The sequence below is a fragment of the Macadamia integrifolia genome, unplaced genomic scaffold, assembly GCF_013358625.1.
Source record: "Macadamia integrifolia cultivar HAES 741 unplaced genomic scaffold, SCU_Mint_v3 scaffold3068, whole genome shotgun sequence".
NCBI lineage: Eukaryota > Viridiplantae > Streptophyta > Magnoliopsida > Proteales > Proteaceae > Macadamia > Macadamia integrifolia.
Genome location: NW_024869177.1, coordinates 13,530 through 32,670, shown reverse-complemented (window position 1 = coordinate 32,670; position 19,141 = coordinate 13,530). Strand labels below are relative to the sequence as shown.

Here is a 19,141-nt window from a genome sequence, read left to right as displayed (position 1 = left end):
AACTAAACACCAAGAAACACGAATAAAGGGAGACAATAGATCCGTACGACACAGAGATTTAACGAGGTTCACACACCAGGGTGGTGTGCTACGTCCTCATGTCTCAAGCTTCTCTAACTGCCCTACACCATCAGGCAATTCTTCAATTTCTGTCCCTGATACCGAAAAAAAAAAAAAAAAAAAAAAAAAAAAAAAAAAAAAAGGATGTTGAACCTTATTTAATGCTCTTTATATTTATTGTACTTGGTTCATTCTCTTGTATTTAATAGTAATGTAGCATGAAAAATAATACCCCCGTGTCAGCCCTAGAAGGGCAGATTAAATTTGGTCCCAAGCTTAGCATTTTTGCATAATGCAATTGCTTAGATTTAGACCTTTATTTATGCTGCCTGCCTTTTTATTTTTATTTTCCATCAAGCAGAGTGACAATCTATATAAGGATTTTTTTGATTATTTATAATAAAAAGTGAAAGAAGAAAAATGTCACTTACCGTGTCTTTTTCTAATACTTTTAAGATTTCATCTTCTGACCATAATCTAGTACGTTTGGCAGGATTCTCATGGTTATCATTGAAACAATCATCCTTCCCATGAATTGGAGTTGATCATGCATTCTAAATCTCTGCTCAAAAACATCATTCTCTATTTTTAGGAGGTGCTTCTGAGTGAGTTCTTTTATGGCTAATCTCGGATGCAAATCACAAGCTTCCCATATTAGAATTGCATTTTCTATTTTCCTTCTTCCAACAAAAAATTTGTTTTCTATTTTCCCTCCATTGAAATGGCATGCAATATCAAAAATATTTTGCACGAACACTTAATTTATTATAACTTATCATTAACTTTGCAAAGACCTTTTTGTCATAGCTTTCTATTGACATTCCAGAAACCATGTTATTAAGGATATTTTTCAAACCTTCTATTGTAACTTCCATTCTTCTTTCTCTTTTTGAAAAAAAAAAGAACCCAACACCTCTAGAGTTAGCGGTAACCCTTCAGCATAGTGTATGATTTCAACTGAAAGCTGCTTATACTCTTTTGGAGGTTCATCCTTTGAAAAGGCATATGAACTTACGAGTTGAAGGGAATTCTTAGGATCCAGTCCTTTGGGCTCATATATTTTAATATCTTTATTAAATTTATGTGCATTCAAACTTTGGTCATCTCTAGTTGTTATGATGACCCAGCTTTCTTGACCAAACCAATTGATTCCACTAGCCAATACATCAATGTACACAATCATTCATATCATCAAGAATAAGAAGAATTTTTTTTCCATGAAGTAGTCTTTCCATCAATTCTGATCCTTGAGAAACAATGCTTACGTCATGGTCCCCCTTTTTAAGATATCTTTAAGAAGTCGTTTTTGTAAGGAAATTAAACCCTTATCTCCTTTTGATGCTTTTTCTCTCACATTTATAAGAAAACTACTCCCATTAAAGCTTTTAAAGATCCGGTTATAGATGGCCTTTGCAATAGTTGTCTTTCCAAGACCACCCATGCCACATATTGCCACAAAGCATACACCATTGAATCAATATGTAATAAAGAAAGTAGATTATTTATGTGGGAATCTATTCCAACAAGGTGTTTACTTTCACCCAAGGGGAAGCTACTCGGTTCTCTAAAAACCTTTTGAATAATTGACTCAACTAAGTAACAAAGGGTTTTTAGAGAACCGAGTAGCCTCTTCTTATTTCAATTATTCAAAGGGTTTTTAGAGAAGCTACTTAATTCTCATTAGTAGAGCTTCCCATTTTATTTTATTTTTTTCCATAAAAAAATGGAGTAGCCTCTTCTTATTTTTGTACGAGATATTTTCATATTGTTACTTATTTCAGTCGAATATTTATGAGTATGTGGATTTTTATGCTGGTCCTAATACTCCGGTTTAACATTGAAATAGAAATGAAAAAATTCTTTTATTGTGATATTTTAACAATAATTGTTTACTATGCCTACAAATTCATGCTCCTTTTTATTTTTTTTTAATAAGGAGAAAAGCGGTGGCAGTTTACTGTTACAAGATGTGGCTTCCTCTGAAAATTTTGGTTCCTTTAATATTTGATCTGAAAGAAACAAAAGGTATTTTGACAATCATCTGAGAACGTCGCCTCATGTTGTGAAGTCGGTATTGAGGGACCTATGTGAGTTCTCCAATCAATGTCTACTGAAATCCTCAACATTTAAAGACTCTCATTTCCCAATGGGTTGCTCCTCATTTTCAAACAATTAATGATTCTTTGACTTCTTAGTTACTTCTCATTTTCAAAGAATAAATGATTCTTTGACTTTCGACTATTCTAAACCTAAACCTGACCTAGTCCAATTAAAACCAACAAATGGTCATGTAAGCTTATCAAAACTAATGGTAGTTTCTTGTACCATACATAACAAGGAAGAGGGATGAGCATCTTCCTTATTTCTTGAAAATAATGAAGTATCTATATTATATGGTCATGGCTTGCTATGTTCTCAAGCAGAAGGGAAAGCTTCATCTTATCAAGAAATAAATAAACAAACACTAAAGCTATCACATGGCAGAATTTCATGCCAACGAGGAAATGTTTTTATATTTAGGACAACACCAGGCTACCTTTTAGCGTAGGTACATGTCACCATCAATGGAAGAACACATGAGTCCAACCACGAAAAAAACGAAAGGGCACATGTGAGCATCTTTAATGCAAGGTAGCGTGATAGTTTCGTACCTGCTGTATCTTGACGCATGTACATGCTAACAGGTAACTCTAGAAACGCAACCCTAAAATGATACAGAAGATAATGGAAAAAAAAAACATAACAAACAATGCACACGGATTTTACGAGGTTCGGCAAGGTTACCTACGTCCCCGGTAAGATGAGATCCTGCTTCACTATCAATGGAGAATAGGGTTATAGCGCTCGTCCTCACACTTCTCAGTATTGCTTGATTTTCAGAGAAAGAAACCCTCGCTACAAATATATAGCGAGAAAAAACCCTAATCCGGATTAAACTACAATTGCCACCCTAATCCGGATTAAACTACAATTGCCCTCAAATAAAAAATTTGAGCGGGGGGTTGCGCCCCCCTACACCCCCTGCATGCAGGGGGGCCTCCTGCCCCCCTTGCAACCCCCACGGCCCGCTAACCGGCTAGCGAGACCGCTGTCCTGACTGTCTAGGTGCTGCACCAGTACTCCCTGGATTAAACTGCGACGGAATACAAGACATCATACACCAACAGTAACGTTATTTCTTCGTTATATTTAACATACATTATATATTATGTATTTATCAATTATTATTATTATTATTATTATTATTATTATTTATTTAATATACATTTTGTACACTATTAAAGTGTAAGAATTTTTGTTTTTTGGTACATTATTAAAAAGAGGAGGTAGGAGGAGATGTGAATGGCATAGGAGACTTTTTCACATGTAGGAGGAGAAAGATAGACACCGATCTAGATATACCTGCATCATACTCAGCCTTTTCCCATTATTAAAATGTAAGAATTATTGAATTCAAACTTGGATAGGAGATAAAAGTGGACTTTGACTTTGAATATTATTATTGCCATCTTGTTAAGACTGCTTTTCTTAGTTTTAACAAGTGCAACTTTTAGAAATGACAGCCTATTTAACTGAATAGGACAATAAACTGCTTTCTCACAGCACAGCACAGCACAGCACAGCACAGCACAGCACAGCACAGCACAGCACTTTTTCATGGATGTCTACCACCGGCGGGCACAGTTGAAAGTGATTTCTATGGCTAATCTCCTACTTTCTAGGAAACTTAAGATGTCTACTGCAAACCACTTGTTAGGTGAATGGTTGACGTTACTTGGAGGTATCCACCTTTGGGCTTTTATAAGTTGAACATTGATGAATGCTCCCTTGGTAATCTGGGTCGTATAGGAGCGGGTAGTGTTTTTTGCAATGAATAGGGCACTGATATAGATTTCTTTGCGCACTATGCCGGAATAGAACAAATTTTATGGCGGAGTTCACTGCATTTTACATTGGTCTTAATTATGCTGCCCGGAAAAGTGTGGACAAGTTATGGATTGAGTGCAACTCCCAGGTAGTAGTTGTGACTTGCATTCAAAATAAAAACATTCCATGGTGCTATCAGCAAAAATGGTGGTCCATTAAGCACTTCCTGAATAGCATTTTATGGAATATCTCACATTGTAACCATAAAATAAATACAGTAGCTGATAAATTGGCTAAGTATGCGGTTGCAACTCAGAGCATAGCTTATTTGGAAACGGCCCTGTCCTTTGTTGTTATGAGATAAGCTGAAATTATAAAAAAAGACCCAAATATTGATTTATGTAATTTTATTTTTATTCACTGTCTACTTTGAGTTACTTTCAGCTTATGGTCATACCGAAGGTGGAATTGTAATTCAAAGAGTTTCTTATGCTTTGTAAATTTTCATTCTCTGATTTTAATGATATTTTTTGTTGATCTTTAGCAATAAAAAAAAAAAAAAAAAAGTGGTCTGCTCCTTTTTTTAACTTTTGTTTGTTTTAGTACTATTTGGAATAGTTTATGATATTTTATTGTTTTCTATCAATTTTAATTATTTTAGTAAAATTATGAAAGAAAAAATAGGGCTGGGATAGAGATCCCTTCATCTAAAATTTTAGGTTTTAGACCTTAGTTCTTCGCGTATTGTGGATATTCATTCCTAGGAGGGTCTTTTTAACTCGAATGGACTTGAACCTCAAATCCATGACCAAAGGGAAAGCTAAAATCACATAGAGGTCGAAAGAAATATTCTAACCCTTAGATCTAAGGAAAATAAAACTATGGTTCACATAAATAAACCAGGCCCTCAACCACTTAGATTTGAGCGCGAGATCCAATATCAGGTCCAAGTTGACATTGGAAACTAAGCAACTGTCCTCATTGCCTTCCTTATTTCTATTTAATAAACCAAGCAACTGTCCCATTGCCTAGCATTATTCCCACATCATATATTAAGGGTGTCAATTGATCGGTTTGATTCAGTTTTGATTGAGTTAAATCGGTTTCGATCTAAGAATGAGGGAGACCAAAACCAATATGTTAAGGAACTTTGTTTTTTGATCGGTTTTGGTTTTGGTCCGATTTGTTTTCAATTTATTTATGTGTTTTAATATCGGGTTAAGACCGGTTTAGATCTATTTATTATCTGGCAGTTTAGATCGATTTATTATCTGGTTTGGACCATAATGAAATCTTACATTCATAACCAGTAGTGACAAAAGATTTTACGAAAAGACTTTAATTTTGCGACAAAATTTGTAAGAGAAGCTTTACAAGGCACAACGGGGGATCATAAATCCAAACCCAAGAAACTCTCAGAATAAAAGCACCCAAAAAAAAAAAAAAGTTGAATAATATTGGTAAACATGCAAAGAGGAGGTTACTAAAAATGTGTAAAACAAATTCACAACATATGACATACATGGCCATGAACCTCTAATCGCATACCTCTTCTTATTGCAATGTAGAAATTCGTGAACACCATATCAAGATTGAGGATACAAAAACATATTAAGATATATGGATTAAGTAACATGAACAGCCTACTAAACTGGAGTCAAATAGCAAATTATACAAAACATAAGGACGAAATTAAAAAGAAAAATAAAGAAAGTCAAGGAGTCCATGGTTTAGCTTGGTGATATACGGTATTTGGTATCTCAAGCTCCTTCCCAAGAAAATTCGATATTCTTTACTTATGGCAAACTTAAATGCCAAAAACAAGACATGAGAATTGATGCAAATAGGGGGCAAAGAGAAGTAGAACACAAGAATTATATAAGGCAAACTAGCAAAACAAAGTGAGGTTAAAAACAGTAAGATATGAATGCTATTTGGGATCCTAGCAATTCAAAGTCCACATAAGTTGATTGGACAGTCATTTATGCAATTTTTTATTGACGGAAATAAAGTAGGGGAGTGCTGAAATCGGCATATGGGGATCCTTATATGATATATTAATTGAATGCAATACGAAGAAAACAAATTACCTAAGAAAACAAAGAAGATTAGGAGTTAACTAGATAGGGTCAGTTGGCCAAGATTAGGACTGCTCCCCAGTCCAATAACTTCAAACTTTTTCAATAGTGGTAGAAGGTAGATAATGATCACACAAAAAGTTGATATGAGGAGACGAAGATAACTCCTTAGTTTCTCCTTCAAATGCTTCTAAGGATCCTTAAAAGATTTTCTAATTCCCTCATCAATTCCCTAAAGGTTCATCCATCTCATTGGGTTAGCATTAGAGCATTCCATAGAAGGCATTAGTTTAGGTTTCTAGTGTTACATGAAGAAGTCAGTGTCACACCCTGCCTCAAATTTGGCCAAGTTATATGCGGCACTGGATACCTACATTCAGTCAGCCTAACCCTCTAGGATCAAAGATGCAGTACCTTAATTTCACAAATGGCATCAAGTTCACAACTAAGATCAGAGTACGCTAAACACTGGTGATGTATTAAAATGATAAATTACAAATATACCAAATTCATTTGTTGACAACTCGCAGGTGTAATATTTACCGCATATATATAACATCAATGTACATCAAAAGAAATTATCGAATAACAGTAATGAAATTCAACAGCAACCCAGTGTCTCATAGACACAACCCTCACAATCACTGTCAAAGTCCAATCATACTTCAGCACTGGTTCCACCATCTAAAAATTGTAATCAACGAAGGGTGAGCTTCCTAAGCCCAGTGACGGGTGTGCATGCAAACACACACAACATCATGGAACCAACACACACTCTCAGTAATATCACAGATGCACAATCACATGATCCATTTTATTTATATTTATCCATTCTAATTACTAAGTCTTAATACATATGGGGATAAGTGCTATAAGCAGCATAGGTGACATCCCCTTCCCAGTACGTCGGGTCTCGGAGATACAAGCTAGCTGCAAGCAGGAGTCAACCAGTCTCGAAAATAACCTCGGTCCCCCAACCAACCCCTAAATAGTAATCCCTGATAGCCATGGTCTCGGAATCCCACACTGTCATCTGGCCCCTCATGTTGTCTGACAGTCATGCGTATAGTACGTCGTACCATGTTGTGCCCTCTAAAAATACAGTACGTTGTATTCGGGCGTGGTAGTCCTCCGTGACCTACCACCGAGTGGGATTAGCTAATTCCTTACCCCCTATTGGCAAGGGGTTATAGCACTGGGATGTGATCCTAACCATATGCATCTACATGAATCCATAGCATTCATAACATCCATAGCATTCAATCACATATCCATGGTCACAACTGTAACACTGACCTCTGAGTCTACGGTATCGGAAAGAACCTATGCCACCTCAAACTGTCAATATTACAACCATCACCACACAACTAACATACTACACATTCACAAAGCCTCGATCACATGAAATTCGGTAAAAACATGCAACATGTGAAATATATAATTTTATATAAAATAAATTCATAACATGGTAATCGTCACATTCCACATGAGCATGCATAACTGAAAATATCAAAACACTACGTAAAATAAATCAAACACCCACTCACCTCAAAACCAGAAATCCAATCGTTACCGCTAAATTCTTGTCACTGCAAATCCTCGCCGGGTAAATTAGGTTCCTATGTAAATTGTGTACCATCATGTTAAATATTTATAACACCTAGTATGACTATATACAGGTTCATTGTTGAACCCAAATAACTCTCAACAGCCCACATACTAACCTAATTCAAAGTCTTGGAAAAGCCTCTGAGCTACCCCTACCCATAGGGTTAATTTGGGCAAAAGGGTAGGGAACATAACTCATAAGGGCAGGATATAATTCAGCCAAAACAGGGGTTGAGCAGTCTTAAAACTTAACCTAAGTAGATACGATTGTTTTGTTGTCATGTCCGAGGTTTACAGACCCCTCCCCATAGACTATCCGCTCGATCTAAAACAGTGAGTGTTAGGAGCGAGGGCCGGCTGCCTTCTCTGCTCACCACCCTCTTCCATATAGCTCAGCTTGAAACTTTACATATTTTGAATTCCTGATTGAACCGGATTTCAAGTTGCATCTGACTGGCTTCATGTTCAACCAACAGGTTAGTTTCAGTAGCATTTTGTGCAACCCTGTAGGTTGTCCGGCTGGTTCTCTTGGCTTAGGCTGCATATGGCTGATGACTAGTGTCCATGGCAGCATGGGGAGGGTGTCTTCATGTCCCTAGGGTCACTCTACAGTCCCTAAACCCCCCCCCCCCAATTCAGTGAGCTATAACTCAACCCAGCCAACTCCATAGACAACTAAAATTTAAACAACTTTGACTTGCTGGGCTGAGGGCTGAATATTGCCCTTCACATTTCCCTTTTAACTGTAGCTGGTAGGACATGGTACAATGAATATTTCACACTACCTAGCCATCAATTAAGATCACATAATATTTTAATAAGGAAAGATTACTTGGAGCGAGACGATTATATTAATTTAACTCTAAATTTAACAACCTACATACACATATCACCCTAGGGGGGTTTTCCCATCCAATTCCTCACTCATATGGAGCTTAAGGGCTGTAGAAATCATGGATTTACCATGCTTCAGCTCCAATTGAGCCCAGTTGAGGAGTTTCATATGAATCAGAGAAGAATTTGACAATTTCTTCTCAATTAGGTAGCAAAATACAGCAAGGTTTTATGACATACTCTAAATCTGAATTTAATTGCATGCATTCACCATCCTCAACTTTAATTACATGATTCTAAGAATGCATACCAAAATACCCAATTTTTTGGCTTCCCAGAGATGGGTTTGGGTCTCTATTTCTCCAATTTTTTCTCTGGGATGGTGGTCCCAGCTCTGGGAACTTGTTTCCCAACATACAGAGCTTAAACCCAGCTTGTGGGTGACTGCAAAAATGAGCTACAAGTCTGAACACTATTCACCACACAATTCCAGAATAGAAAAATTCTGCAGAATTATATTTACATATACCCTATGCTTACCCTACATGCAAGGCCTAAATCCAATTTCTGGGAGGCTACAGAGACAATTAAGGGTATGTACACCACTGAAATTATACGTACACCAAGCATATAGCGTCAACTACATCTCTGCAGCTGAATTAGTCTAGTTCCTAGGCATGCAGTCCAAGATTCCAAATTCTGGGTGGCTGCATGCTCGGGAAATGGATTAATCATGCATAGAACTACTGTACTGTAATAATCTTACCTTACTTGTGTGTACAGCAGCAGGTATTGCAGGTGCAGCAACAAGGACAGCAGCAACAGCAGTAGTTCAGCTTACGCAGCTCATGCACCTCTCAATTTGCTGGCTCCAAGCATGGACAACAGCTGCAACAGGAGGATATAATGACATGCAGCAGCAGAAGGAGGACAGCAGCTGTGTACAGCTCCTCCTCTCTTCTTCCTCTTCTTCTACTTTTTCTTCTTTTCCGTCTTCTTCTTCTTCCTTCTTCTCTCCTCCCCAACGAAATTAAGGTCTGATATGGTGAACAGTGGCTGCCTAAGAGTCTATATAGTCCAGCCAAATGGACCTTAGGGTCTATTTGGCTGAACCACCGAATTTCTAAAAATAATTTTTAAAACTAATTCTAAAACCATTAAATTATTTAAATTAAATTCCCATTGATGGACCCCACCAAGTACTGACCTAAAACATGGGTTACACTCAGCAAATAGACCCCTATGCATGGGGTAGACATGATGAGTTGAGCTGCAGAGAGGTGGACCCACATAGAAAACCTTTTTTTTTTTTTTTAAACATTCTGCCAACCCAACCGAATGGCTAGTTGCAGCCTTTTCAGCCCATCACCTGTCCTATCTCCTAGGCTTATGAATCTACTCAATGTGGAACTAGTCCCACTTCTATTTTGCCTGTTTTATACTCCTTCTTGACTAGTGGATCTGCCAAACTTCCCTCTTCTTACATATATGAATTCATAGTAGAGCAACCTACTTTCATATGCCAACTGGGCTTTACACTAGGCTCAGCTGCTTCCCGTTTCAGGGTGTTATAATTTCCCCCTCCTTACAAAAATTTATTCGAAATTTGTAAGGTTGTTCATCATCGAGGATTAATCTTGTTTACTCTAACATCATTCTTATCCACTGAGTTGCAACATTGAATTTCCACTCAGTGTTGTTAACATGGCCATACGTCTTTGTAGTATTAGCTGATCTCAACAACACACATTAACACATCCATTGGCCATACGGTTCCCTTATCGATTTATGTCCTTAGTTCCTCGAGAGCTAAGAAATCAGCTTACCACTATACTTCCTACTTTCCAATATCAACCCTGTTATATCTTCGCACATACAATATTATCCCTATCTTGCCCATGTATCTTTACTGGGTACTCAAATCTGATCTCTGTAAAGATCTACAAAGTCCTAGAACTTCACACTAGTTCTGTATTAGTTGATCTATAGTTTCACCCTCTTTGCTCCATGAGAACCATAATTGCAGATTCTATTTCAATATCATTTCTCCCAAATCAAACTATTAATCATATTTCAATATCACCATAAATACACATACTTAGTGTATTATTTATTTTTCTTTCGAAATCAAACTTCCATACCCTCATTCACCCTGCTTGACCTTTCACTACATTCACGCATGCTAAATATTTTCAATATTCCACGAATGTCTTATTATCCACAGTTCACCCTAATTTAACACAATTCCAAATATCATACTTTAACTTTCATATGCTTTCTTCACATATTTAGATATATATTAATTGATCATGTAATCCAAGTCCGCAATGGTCCATAATGTTTCCTCACATTCTTACCCCATAAATTAATTATCTTTTCCTTAAATCACCCATACAACTTGATATCAGGTCTACTTACTTTGATCTGTTATCATTTTCACTATTCCACATTCCCGATACTGACCTTGTCATTTCGACCCAATAGCAATGTTGGATCCATTGGGTGGCTCAACATTTTAGGTATCAGCTTCCAATTCTATTTGCACTTCTTTACAAGGAGAACCCATACTACTTCATTTGCCTTTTTGGTACTTACGGCCGAGGTTGTCGTTGAATACCACTCTTGATCAACAGTAACTGTCGATGAACACATCCTTGCCCTTTTTCACGACTCAAGGGTAGTCGGTGAAGCAAAGGGTCGTGCCTGGAATCATTGTATGATATTATTTTCGCAGTGTCAATTGGAATTTATTATTCCTAATACTGACACCACTCTATTCTTTTTCCAAAATTTTACACACATGGTGTAGCTTTCATGTTTAGGCCATTGCGAAATCTAGGTATGCTTCACAACCCTTGCCTAGCATCTTCTTCACCTAAGGTTCCGGCATCATTACCTTTTTAACTTTCTTCACCTTGCTTTCTTAAGTAGCAAGTCTGCACATCGCACACAAGCTCTGTAGGCGGGTAGCCACACTATGTCCAGTGCAATCATCAAACTCCTTCATATCTAACTTTGCTCAATCGAGTTATCAGGTTCCGTCCAAGGGCATCGATGGAACATGATAACTCGTATCCCCACTAGTTGGATACTGGCTACCAACTTATGTGCCAAAAGACTCTTTAATTTATATAGTTTAGTAGCAAGCAATAATGATACAACAAAAGGATGCATTAAATTCCAATAATGCATGTGAGAGTATCAAATAAGTGGGATGTACTATGTATTTAGCAATGCATAAGAAAATCTCATCCATAAATGGGATATACCATGTATCAGTTTTGCATATGAGGAATTCATGATCTATGTCAACAGCATACCTGTGACTACATCAGATGTAGTCTTGACTACTCCCACTGTCATTTGCGAATGCCCCTTCCATTGACAGCACAACCACTATGGAAGTAGAAGAAGGGTCATCAACCATTGGATTAACCCACTTCACGAGGATGTTAAGCCGTTTACCATGTCAAACTAATTATCGTACATTTAATTAACCAATAGCAAATTAGATAAGAACCAATTGATTATTTAATATAGAAGCCAAGAAATGGCCAAGTGGGTTTACCAATACAAATCCAAAACAAGATGGGATGAGAATGTGGGAAGTCCTTGCAATGACAATATAAGAGTCTTATTCATACAATATTTTCCAACACCTTTTATTTCTTAATCCAGTAAAATTTATTATTTATTTGAAAAAAAAAAATCTTTGTCATATATGTTTCAATTTGGTTTGGTCTTTTTTTTTGGGTAGAATTTTCACTCACTTTCATAGGTGCACCATATGTCCTGCAACACACAGGCTGAAACCCTGCTAAAATATCTTTGCAAAGACCACCACGATGTTTTAAACTCTGGTCATGTTCTTGATCATTTTATTTCTATATTAGGACTTGTTTCTAGAATAAATAAAAGATTCATTTCAAAAGTTCTTTATGTTACAAACATGAAAGTTTCAGAATACCGTGCAGGAATCTTTGGTGTGATCTATGCCCAATTTCAGGTTCTCCTCATTTGTCGATGACTATATTCTCATCAGCATTAGCTGTGGTAAAGATGTTCCAAAGCTGCAAACATGCCTAACGTGTGCTGGAACGTGGGTATTTTTAGAACACTCAGCATTAGTGGTGGATTGTAAAGATGTTCCAAAGCTGCAAACTCTCCATTTCACTTCCTAGAATATACTAGTTAGCGGTTCCAAAGATGTTCCAAAGCTCATCAAAAGAATTCTCTTGAAATCGGTTTCAGATTTTCTACTATCCAGGAATTTGCACCTCAAGATTATCCCTATGAAAAAAAAAATTTGTGAAGTTATTTGGAAGCCTCCCGACAATGATTTCATAAAGTTGAACATAGATGGCAGCTCATTGGGAAACCTAGGTCTGTCAGGTGCAGGGGGTGTTTTTAGGGACAACAAAGGAACCCATCTAAGAAGCTTCTCGTTTGGTCTTGGAGTCTCAACTAATTTCTTTGCTAAGTTTGAAGCTGTCTTAATGGGTATTTGCCAGGAAGAATCTAAGAGTTGGAAAAATATGTGGATTAAATGTGACTCTCAGGCGGTTGTGTTTTTCATCTAACAAAACATCATTCCATGGATTTTTCAACAGCAATGGAGGTCCTACAAGGCTTTTTTGGATAGCTCTACTTGGACAATTTTCCACTGTTTCAGAGAGGCCAACGTTGTCGCAAATAAATTAGCTAAACAGGCAGCATCCACCCAGACTTCAATAACATGGGACACCCCCCTTCTTTTCTATTGGAAGATATAACTTGGGATGCTTAGATGAGACCAAGATCCAGGTTCTCATAGTTGATTGTTTTCTAGATTGAACTTCTTTTCTGTTGATGGCCATGCCGAATGTAGACTAGTAGTTCATATCCAGATTCAGTAGGATAATTGTCTACTTTATGATTGATCTTCTATTTCGCCGATGGCCATGCTGAAGGTGGTTTAGAAGTACAATGGTTGATCATTTCCTTTTATCATAAATTCTTTCTCCAATATAATAAAATTAACTTGTTGATTCTTAGCAAAAATAGAACATAAAAGCTTATCCAAAAAAAAATTTGAAAAATACATATCCCCATGTCAGTATAAAATGTATCAACGTCATGCACAAGTACACATTTAATATGACAATATTTAGGATCCAGATCCTCTTTATAAAGGCCATCGCCCGGATAGTGCCCCATATGGGCTTGTTTGTGTGATACGTGTACTTAACACATCCAACGATCCATAATTGCTCCCCAAAAGTACCCATCCCTGAGGCTAACCTTCTCTTCAATAAGATAGATTCAACTAACCTGCATGTGCTCAGTGTTAAAATATCACCAAAAATAAATAAATAGAACCCCTATAACCATTGTTAGTTAGAGAAAATTGAACTCAGGCAATATAAGAGAAAGGAATAGTAGAAGCGAATATAACCTGATGAAGAAAACCCTGTATTGAAAGAGGTGCAGAAACAATAATCCCAAACAGCTTTCACTGCGACAAACCAATTGCACACCCCTGAGCCAGCTGCCTCATCTTCTTTCTTCTCAACATCTTCAGGAACATTGTTGCATCCTTCAACCACCACAAATGAAGACTCAAGAGGGATTACCCTTCCCTGGTCCTCCTCGTCATCAACACAAGCTTCCTTGCAGTTACCAGCCCCCTTGAACATTTCCTCTTCCTCTAATTCTTGAGGAACAGAATTTGGTCCGTCAACCTCCATTCTTTCTCCCTCTATTTCTTGAGGAACAGAGTTTGATCCTTCACCCTCCATTCTCTCTTCCTCTAATTCTTCCTCCTCTTATGTCTTGAGGAACAGAGTCTGATCCTTTTACCCTCCATTCTCTCTTCCTCCTCTATTTCTTGAGGAACAGAGTCTGATCCTTCACCCTCCATTCTCTCTTCCTCCTCTATTTGTTGAGGAACAGAATTTGATCCTTCAACCTTAGATCCTGACCAACATGGTAAGCTCGAATTAGGAGAAGCTACTCCACCATCATCTTCCACATATGACCAATTGAAGAAATGTGCAACCATCATGGCACTTAAGTTTTGATTAGGCTTTTGTTGGTCAGGTTCCCTGTTCTCAGACAAGACCTCCCAGAATTTTGCTGTGCATCCGTCCCTGATAGATTTGATTGCTAAAATCTCAATAGCTTCTTTTCCCTGCAAAGGAATCCCAAACCACTCAAAGCCTTTGAAATGGTGAATGTAGATTGTATCTCGTTCAGTAGTGATCGCAACGTCCTCAATTCTCAGCGTATGAAAACACCAGGTCGCTTTATCTTTATTATGGCGGATATGAGCCGTAATATCTAGGTCAATGGTTTGTAGCCAACCCCATTCGGACTGGAATTCCAAAACAATGCACAGAATTAATCCCAACTCATACACCCCACCATTAGCAGTCAAGGAATATCTATCTTGCCATGACCGATTGGATAAAAATGTTCCCTGCAAATCAGAGGAAAGGAGATGTCAATCCTCAAATTATTATATAAATTGGCAGTTTCTAATAATCCCAATTTGATCAAGTAAGATAAAAACAAGACGGTAAAAGTACAACCTGGCCAAGTAGCTTCCTTCGAGTATGTGTCACTTCACAGCAACATCGTGCATTCAATTCTTCCAAGGATTCTGTTCCCTCGAGGCCTCGAATCTCCTCCAGCTTTCTACAACCCTCAAGAGATAGTATCGTCAAATTTTTAAGCCTTGACAAATCCGGTAGTCGTACCAGTGAATCGCACCATGAACAATCTAGTTTAACTAAACTTGGGGGAAGTTCCGGGAGGTATTCCAACTTCCTGGGTATTTCAAGGTAGTTTCCCGCGTCTGCTAATTCCGCAGTGATTCCTTGACAAAGGAATATATTCTCCGCTGGAGAAATGTTCAACTCCTCTAAATTATGGAGCATTGAAAAATCATCAGGAAATTTTGAAATGCCAGTATATCTCAAATTAATGGTACGCAAACACCTCATTCTCCGCATTGATCTTGGTAGCTTCACTAGTTCAGCACAACCCTCAACATCTAATACCTCAAGCTTGCAATGCCTTAATTGACCCACACCCGAAAAGAATAAGACTTTTGAGCTGACTCAACTGCTCAATGGACTCATCTAACTTATCCAAGGAATAGCAGCCTCCAAGATCTAATCCCTCCAAGTGAAGAAACCATGAAAAGTTTGGGGACTTAGATAGATTTTTACATCCACTCAAATCGAGAACTTTTAAGTTTTGGAATCGCTGGCAAACAAAGCGAATGTGCTAAACATTACAGTACTATACATAAAAATTAATAACGAAATGAGGAAAGAAAATTTAAATAATATACCTTATTTTTATCTTGAGGTTTCATATTCCAAGCTTCTTTAATATTGCTCTTGGAAAAGTCGAGATAAACTAGTCTCTCATGACAAAAATTGATTGGAAGAATACTCCAAGGGCAGGTCCTCCACCTTAACCATCTTAATGCAAAAGGAAGGCACGAAAACTCTCCCCTGAAGTTGGCTAAACTAATGTCGAGAAACCTTAGATTGGACATCATCTCAAAATGTTTATTATCTAGATAAACTCTTGGTAAGTCAGAGGGAAGGATCATGCCTTTTATCATGTCTGTTCCCTACAGGAGAAATAAACCAAAGTAAATTAAAATTAGACACTAGTAACAAAAAATAAAAAATTGGGTAGAGATGATGGTGTAACCCTAGCATCTGCTAGGGTCTCTGTGTCATAGTCAAGACAATGGAATGCACCTAAATCATTGTGAAAAGAATTTTAAAATGTAAAGCATTACTACATATTAATTGTACTTGATCACACGAACACACACACACAGAGAGAGAGAGAGAGAGAGAGAGAGAGAGAGAGAGAGAGAGAGAGAGAGGGGTCTCCTACCTTGTGTCCTTCTAAAACTTCCAAGATTTCGTCAGGAGACCATAACCTGCTACTCTTACCCGGCTCCTTGAAACTTTCATCTGCAACAATTTTCCTTCCCATGTCGCAAATTTGATCATGCATCTTCATGTAGTATTTGGAAAACCCACAATTCTCATCAAAGCGACACTCAAATTTTAGAAGGGACCTTTTAATTAATATGTGTAGTGTTGATTTCGGATGATACCCACAAGCTTCCCATAGGGAAATTAAAGTTTCTTTTTCCCATCCATTGAAAAAGCATGCAGAATCAAGAAATATGGCTTTCTCATAATTGTCTTCCAGATTATCATAACTTATTTTCAACCTTTCATATACATCTTTAGGAGGAGTTTCTCTCAATTTTTTTATTGTGCATTCCCACACTTCTTTGCTTTTTACATCTGATAGGGAGGACCCCAACACCTCTAGAGTCAAAGGCAACCCTCCTGAATAGTTTGTCACAGCATGCGAAAGCTCCATATACTCTTCAGAAGGTTCATTCTTTTGAAAGGCATGCAAGCTAAAGAGTTGAAGTGATTGATCAAAATCCAATTCTTTAGGCCAATATATTTTATCTTCATCAATGTTAGCTGCATTTAGAATTTTCTCATCTCTTGTCGTTATTACGACCATACTTCCTTGACCAAGCCAATTCCGATCAATACCGAAAGCTTTGAGTTGGGAACGATGATCCACGTCATCAAGAATAAGAAGAACATTTTCTCCTTGGAGTCTTCTTTTTATCAATTCTTTTCCCCAATCAACACTAAATATTTCACCACGAATTTTTCTATGGGAGATATTATAGACGAGTTCCTTTTGCAAAGAAACTAATCCATTAGGCCTTGACGCTTCTTCTCTAATGTTTGCAAGAAAGCAACTCTGACAAAATCTTTCAATGACGCGATTGTAGAGAGCTTTAGCAATAGTAGTCTTCCCAATACCACCTATGCCACATATTCCAATAAACAGAATGTCTTTGGAATCACTATTTACTAAAGACACTAGATCATTTACTCGAGATTCTAATCCAATCCCATATTCAATATCACTCAAGAAATTGCTGCTTGTTTCTCTTAAAGACCTTTCAACAACAAGCTTAACTAATTTTGATTCATCCCTGCAATTATTTAGCAAAATGAAGAATTTAAGTTCTCAATTGAACGAAAATAAATTATTAATAATGAAAAAAAACTGATAATTTAGTATAAGCAACATGCATCTCTATATAAAAAATGAGAAAAAGAACTATCCGGGACCACGGCCTTCATCAACGCTCCCATGTACCTATCTCTCCCCTCTCTATGTAAAAAGACATCATTTTCATTTGTTTGCACGGAGGAGAGAGATAGACACAGGTGCAGCTTACAGGGAACCACTTACAATACAAAAATATTCAAATTGGAAAAATCACATATCTCATTAAAATTAAGTAAAATTAGATTTTCTTCATTTTCCTTTTTGAAATTTTTAATTTTATATCCTCTTCTCATACCTTGTGACATGAAGTAAGAAGTGTGCTTAGGTGGTAAAAAAATAATCTGATCACAAGAACTCTAGGGACAAAAAGAAACCTTATTTAGAAAATTAAAGCTGGCTTTTATATGTATTTTTTTCAGAGTTTCTTCTTGTCAAAATTTTCAGGTTTTTGGTTAGACCAAAAGTAGTAAATAAATAAATCTTGCCGCTAGAAGTCTAGTATCCTATATATGCTTGCTTGGGCCTTAAGATCATATGGTAAATTACAAAATTAAAAAGAAAAAGGAAGAGCACTGTGATAAAGTAAATAACCACAAAATAAACAGATAATTTTTATGAGACTATTCATTTTTCTTTTTTCTTTTTTATTTTATCTTAATAAAAGAAAAAAAAGGGTATGAAATGAGACTTACCCGTTTTCAACTTCATCGAGAACCCATCCCTTCAATTTCCCTACCTCACTCAAAGCATCCCTCCAACGCTGTACTATGTGAGCTTCATATTTCTTGTCATGTTCAAGAAACGCTTCTTTAAAACTTCCGGTCTGATGTCGGACATCAGAGGGATCAACATCGAGGAATATTGGCAGAACAATCTGATCGTTGGTTCTATGGCACTCCAGCATCTTGGCAAGTTCCATCAAGCACCATTTGCTGTCCGCATAGCCTTTGGAAAAGACAGGAATAGAGACTTTGGACCTTTGGATTGCATCGAGAAGTTTTGGCCCAATCTCTTCTCCCTCCCACAGTTCGTAGCTATCCATAAAGACATGGATCCGTTCTCTGGTCAGAGCACGGTAGAGATGGCCAGTGAAGCTTTTGCGAGTGTCATCACCCCTGAAGTTGAGAAACACGTCGTAAGTTGTTGAAGATCCAGCAGTGGACGCGTAGGAGGAAGAGGAAGAGGAAGAAGCCTCGATCCGTCCTGCCATAAAGTTGCAGTTGCAGAGAAAATGAAAGGACCCCTCTAGTCTCTTCTATTACTTTTGATATGGAGTGATGTAATAATAATTTTGTTTTACTATTTATATTAAGTTCGTTGCTCACTAACTGTGCTACCTCTTAGATTTAATAAATAATTAAATAATTTTTTTGCATAATATTTTTATTTTTCTTCAATGAGAATAAATCATGTCATTCTATATTTTAAGAAAAAAATTTATTATATGAATTATTAAAAAAAAATTATGTTAAATTCATTGCTTTTTTTCCACTCACACCAAAATTTCCCCTTAATTAAGTATATATCTAGTGAATCTTTTCCATTGACAGCACAACCACCATGGAAGTAGAATA

The 19,141-nt window shown here is 37.1% G+C and overlaps 1 protein-coding gene across 2 annotated transcripts; it reads right to left on the bottom strand.

Annotated features, from left to right (window-relative positions):
- Positions 1-13,477: 13,477 nt before the first annotated feature.
- LOC122067700 (disease resistance protein Roq1-like) lies at positions 13,478-18,810 on the bottom strand. Of its 2 annotated transcripts, none has more exons than XM_042631543.1 (6): positions 18,260-18,810; positions 16,347-17,487; positions 15,784-16,071; positions 15,017-15,695; positions 13,882-14,904; positions 13,478-13,757 (listed from the first exon to the last, which is right to left on the bottom strand). In XM_042631543.1, exons 1-4 carry the CDS (start codon positions 18,775-18,777, stop codon positions 15,489-15,491), a joined length of 2,154 nt encoding a protein of 717 aa, XP_042487477.1. In that variant the 5' UTR covers positions 18,778-18,810; the 3' UTR covers positions 13,478-13,757; positions 13,882-14,904; positions 15,017-15,488. The 2 variants fall into 2 exon arrangements, with proteins under 2 accessions (XP_042487477.1, XP_042487478.1); XM_042631544.1 differs by having other exon boundaries at positions 15,017-15,122.
- Positions 18,811-19,141: the final 331 nt, after the last annotated feature.